We start from the raw sequence: 5,697 nt of genomic DNA on the forward strand, positions 1-5,697 counted from the left end.
TCTCCTTTATGTGTAAGCGCGAAAAGATCACCCTTCATATTAATCGCTAATGACCGTGGATGATTTGCATCAACAGCAAGCTTGTGTTCCGAAGCCTTTGTAAGATATTTGTCTGTATACACTCGGACCCACCCTGCAGCAACAAGAACATGGTGACGGTGCACCAGGATTCCTCTTGGGTCCTGAAGCGGTGACAAGGAGCGATATCGATACGATCCATCTTCTGCCAAGTAAATAACACATATGCGCTTTGTTTCGTAGTCACCGACATAAATTAACCACCCCCCGGCATCATTGGGGGTGGCGTAGATGTGATTTGGCATGACAAAATAGGTTTGATCTTTTTTGGCTTTCAGTCTGCTTGACTTCAAAAATTTGAAATCTTTTCCATCACCTTCGATTCTTTCAGATACTACCGCATTGTATTTTTCTTCATCTGTATCGTAAGCGTCATTTTCTGCTGTTGGTTCTTTTGTGCGATTTGGTAATGTTTCACGGTTATTGGAGAATAATCCAGAATCATCTTCCAGTGCGCATGCCTTTCCTTTACTAGTTTCCCTTTCAATACAGCGTTTTCCACGACTATGTTCATAAAAATCTGAGTCCTGCATTTGCAGTGAAACAACGCCATCCTTGCAGAATCTTTCGAAGTCGTAGTCAGAATCTTTAAAAGAATCTCCTTTCATTGGTTTTATTTCATAAAGCTTGGTTCCATCTCGCATCATAATGATTACATTGTGCTGACTGCGGCAGCACACAGCAAGTTTTTTTTCCATCTAATTTACATATCCCTCCGCATTGTGGTGGAGCAGAAAGCACGTGCTTGACTGTCAATCGCGAACTTCCGACATCCACGACATTAATGAAGTCGTTGTCCGGAAACGTGATATAAGCAGACATATCGTCAAACAGAGCGAGAAACATTGGTCGAGATTCAAACTCCAAAAATTCTGTCATTGTTCCTATATTTTCTCCGCAGATGATAAATTTCTTGAGCTTTTTGTTTTTAGCGTCTGTGACGAGTATGTGTTCATCCTTTATAAAACAGAGATCTATCAGCCAAGATTCTAGCTGATCACTCCCTTGCGTTCCCGGTATGCTTCTGATTTTACAGAAAAGATTCCTGTGGATTCCCCCGGAGTTATCGTTCTTTTCCCATTTGCCTAAAAGAATTAATGAAAATTTAATCCTTGCTTGCAGTGTGGATTGGGAGAGTAGCGTTGATAGAAAAATATATACATATGTACTTACGATCTATTTTTAAGCTTTCTTGAAGAAGTTCCCACCACTTTTCTTCAGTTTTACTTTGGACATCTAAATACGTCGTAGTTTTCAGGAACTGGGGTATTTCACAGTCTTCTAAAAGCACGGGAATGACATGCAGCTGTGTAGGGTTTTCTATGTTGATCTGCTTTGCAAGCTGGGTTTCAAATTCCACCCACTGACTTTGTAGAAAGGCTGGGGTTAGAACTACGATGACTTTTGAAGATCGCTGTAAAAATCGTACAATATTTTCGATTATCGTGAGCCCAGGCAAGAAATCTCTCTCGTGATAGAAACACTTTCGCCCTTCCTTTTCCAGCTTTTCCACAACTTTCTTAACCCAATCTTTGTCTGGACTGATTGTTTTATAAACAAAAAACACTCCTGATCCTTCCGCACTTTCGGTTTTGCTGTCATGGGGTAGAGTCGCCATTCTTCCATAGTGCTTAGTCTTTGTGATCTACGGTTTCACAAAATATTTATAAATGTATCATTGTGGTGAAAGATTTAAAGGTATACATGCGTGCCGTATTAATCAGACCAAAATTTTGTCAGTATGATAAACTATGAAAAATAATAACATCTGACGATTTCGACACATTATATAATTGTTGGTATGATTGGAATGCTGGTTTATTAAATATAAAGGAAAATCGATAATTTTCTAAAGAATGACGTTTATGGTGAATGTGCGCAAGCACGCGGGAAAAATATCATTAGAAGAGATTTTCGTTTAGAGCATAGCTAGGGAGATGAATTCTTTACACTGTAGAAGCAGAATCCACAAAAATGCCCCCATCGGATCCACGGTGAACTGCAACTTGTACATAAAGTTTTTACACCTACAACACCTTTTCAATAGTCTTGGCTGTATTTCAAAATATACAGGGCACACAAGTATAAAAGAATAATCATTTTCTACTTCAGTAGTAGATGTTTTATAAAACCTTTTGTCACGCATGATGTAAGTTTTCTCTTTCATTTCAGGTCACCCGAGTCACTCTGGTAAAAATGTTTGAACATTTTTAAATGACTTAATGACGTAATGTTTTGAACATTTTCAGTTTGTTCTCTGGAACGGATGAACCAATTTCAACCAATTTTGATATAACAAAAACTGTTAATTGAATGGACCCCGTCTTTCTGACGCCTGAGGGGTGGGACCAACACCAAAATTAATGCAATCTTCAAAAATCTTCTTCTTTACTACTGGACATCATGGAGGCAAAATGTTTGCATAATTATAATGAGCATTAAGCTCTATATTAAAAACTGTGAAATCCATGGACATTGAGTTCAGGGTTCATGCTTCAGATCGGGACTAAGTTGGTCATGTATTGAAAATGCATTGTATCTTGGAAACTCTTCTTCTGGTCATCAAGGAGGCAAATGGTTGCATAATTATAATGGACATTGGGGACTCTACCAAAATTGTAAAATTTATGACCCCAGGGTTCAGATACCAGGGTGGGGTTAGATTGGGTACTTATATCCTGTATTGAAAAACTAATAGGGAATCTTTACTGCTTAACATCAAGCAGGCAAACTGTTGGTATGGCTATAATGTGCAATATGGGTTCAGGGCGGGGCTTAGTTAATCACTTGTTGAAAATGTGATGTATTTTAGAAAATCTTGACTTCTAGAGAGGCAGGCGAATCTCCTATGAGCAGTAAGCCCTCTTTGAAAACTAATAATTTATTTGCCCTTTTAGAACTCAAATAGAAAATAGTATTTCGCTGTGATAAAACTTACCCACCTATAAAAGAATTCTAAATTACCAATTGTGTATTATAGTTAAATAAATATATATATCAACTAGTACAAAAAATGTAGAATTATGAAAAGTACACAAGTAAGAATGATTTCTAAATTTCTAAAGACCAAACATTTTGCATACCCAGGTGACCGTTAGGGCTCACGGGCATCTTGTATACGTAGAAAAGTATAACATATCTTCACTCAGATTTATGTATACGTTATAAAAAAGATTTATGTATACGTTATAAATTTTATGTATACGTTATAAATTTTTTATTTATACGTTATATTTTTTTTTATGGATACGTTATAATTTTTTTTTTATGTATACGTTGTAAATTTTTTTATGTATACGTTATAATTTTTTTTTATGTATACGTAATCCACAATCTTCCCAGCTTTTAAAAAATCATATTTTGCGAAATTAAATCTGTTTAACAAGCAATGACTTTCCTTTTCTTTCTTGATTAATTCTGCATCTCCTCGTGTTTGTATAAATTGTATAACAAACAAATGATATACTGTAAATTATAATATCATTCAATCGAATTATCTTGTTATTCATTTAGTAAAAGAAACCACCTACTATATCGTTTTCCAAGTCACATCGAAATTCAGAATTTAAAAAAAAAATTCCATGTAGATTTAAATAGCTTACAATTATCATTGTCCTCGATCACAAACTTCACATTCAGATGATACGTCTTGGTTCCATTTACTCAGCTGTTATTCAAAGTATTATTTAGCAACTTGTAGGTAAATTTGGTAACTTCCATTATCATATACATGTTTATGCCTTACTTTACATTTGTATATATGTTTTCATATACTTTTTCAGGTACATGTATTCCAAAACAATTTTTCCATTGATACATTGATATAAAGGCCTTTGGAACTTCAGAGTTACAAAATTATTGATTAACAAATATTGCTGTTTACATATGTGAGATCTTTCATGATATTGTCTGCATTGTTATCAAAAATGTCTTTTGATATACAATATTCCTCTTTTGATCCAATTTTCGAGACATAGTGGTTTTGAATACGCCGGTTTCGAGATACGAACTCTTCTGTGTAGGAGGTACATTTAGTGGAACTTTGAATGACTAAATGGGACAGAGTGGACCTACAGTCAATGAAGAAGACGATGAAATGTAATAAAAGCGGCTTCTCTTTTGATATGTAAATGTGGGAAATACAAAATACTATCTAAAGAAATGTTTTATTAAAGTGGAAACATAAAAACAATGTCGTATTTGCAAGTAATATCTTAGATATGGTATTTATGACCAACGAAATAACGTGATATGATAAGAATTCTATGTACAGTATTTAATTACTCCCTAAATACTTATAACTTACTCAGTTTGTGTATCAGTCGAATTCGGGTAATCTAATAGTGTATGAGAAACTCACCGAGTACATTCACTTATACTATGATGAATATTAGTCCCACTTCCGTGTGTGAACAAATTGTTTCGCGCCTCACTATGCAAGATAATTCTCCAAAGGGAAATAACTCGGGTGTATCTCGAAACCGGCGTATTAAAGTATATACATACTAATAATAAACTTTCAATTAACATGGTGAAAGTATCTATAATGGCGATATTTATGTATTAAATTTTTGCTTTCAACTTACACACAGACATGATAGTGTAATAATATTGCTTACATCGATAGCGTGGGGCTGAAATTTGCATAAAGTATCTGAAATGCGTGGTTTGTCGTATTGGTCATTTTTTTTAAACAAGTTTCACTTGTGCTACATTGGTATACGTTGATTCTGATAAACGTATATGATATAGTGCTGCATTCATTTCTCCATTTCAAACTATAAATATTAGACCTTGTTGATGTTGCCAAAGTGGAACCATATCAGAAATTTACACGCTTACTTTCAGTACTTTGATTTACTTACTTTGCAGGAGCCCCCCCCCCCCCCCCCCCCCCCCCCCTGAAAAATTAGAATAATCCCCCTTGATCAAATCGCCAAAACGGGCCAGTAGCACTTTTTTATTCTTTGAAGAAGTAGATTCGTTGAGCGCAAGTATGCTTTACGTGTAAGTTGTCGACAAACTCGCCCTCTACGGAGGAGCTCACAGAGGCCATTGTCTTGCTACTAGCCTGTGGCAAAGGTCCAAGTAACGACGGCCAGTTTTCATTGGAATCCTCAAGTAACTTCAACACAATTCATTTTCCTTCTACGAGCCTGCAACACTTACAGAGAAAATGACTATATAAAATGCAACATCCTCTTTATCTGTAAATAAAAAATATGAAGAGTGAGAATAATTTATACCAGTTTAAATTATGACATAGCTCGGGAAAATACCGGAACTGTTCCGTGTTCTCACATACTATAAAATCCAAGTGAGAATATTCTCCGTTCATATTGAGAGAGAGAGAGAGAGAGAGAGAGAGAGAGAGAGAGAGAGATCACAACATATAGATTATGATTGATGACCTACCAAATGATAGAGATTAGCCATTCTCAATCATCATAAGTATAATTGATTATCATTTGCAATATTAAAGAACATGCAAGTTGAACTGTATCGAACGGTCTATAGCTAATTAATGTAACTTATTGATTATTAAAACGACCGAAACTAAACGCAACGAAATTCTGAAACGGAGGAGGGTTTCATTATGTGTGTAACTTTTAAAATGCA

At 35.4% G+C, this 5,697-nt stretch overlaps 1 protein-coding gene across 2 annotated transcripts in view; it reads right to left on the minus strand.

Moving 5' to 3' along the window:
* The window catches only part of LOC125657551 (uncharacterized), a 4,741-nt gene extending 215 nt beyond the window's left edge, over positions 1-4,526 (minus strand). The window contains exons 1-3 of one of the 2 annotated variants that reach the window (XM_056148608.1): positions 4,439-4,526; positions 1,252-1,723; positions 1-1,163 (exon numbers count right to left, since the gene is read on the minus strand). The exon at positions 1-1,163 is cut by the window's left edge and continues 215 nt beyond it. In XM_056148608.1, coding sequence (XP_056004583.1) covers positions 697-1,163; positions 1,252-1,723; positions 4,439-4,447 — 948 coding nt within the window. In that variant the 5' untranslated portion in view covers positions 4,448-4,526 and the 3' untranslated portion in view covers positions 1-696. The remainder of the gene's footprint in view (positions 1,164-1,251; positions 1,724-4,438) is intronic. The other variant, XM_056148609.1, reaches the window with a different exon arrangement.
* Positions 4,527-5,697: the final 1,171 nt, after the last annotated feature.

This window comes from Ostrea edulis, chromosome 9, assembly GCF_947568905.1.
Source record: "Ostrea edulis chromosome 9, xbOstEdul1.1, whole genome shotgun sequence".
Lineage (NCBI taxonomy): Eukaryota > Metazoa > Mollusca > Bivalvia > Ostreida > Ostreidae > Ostrea > Ostrea edulis.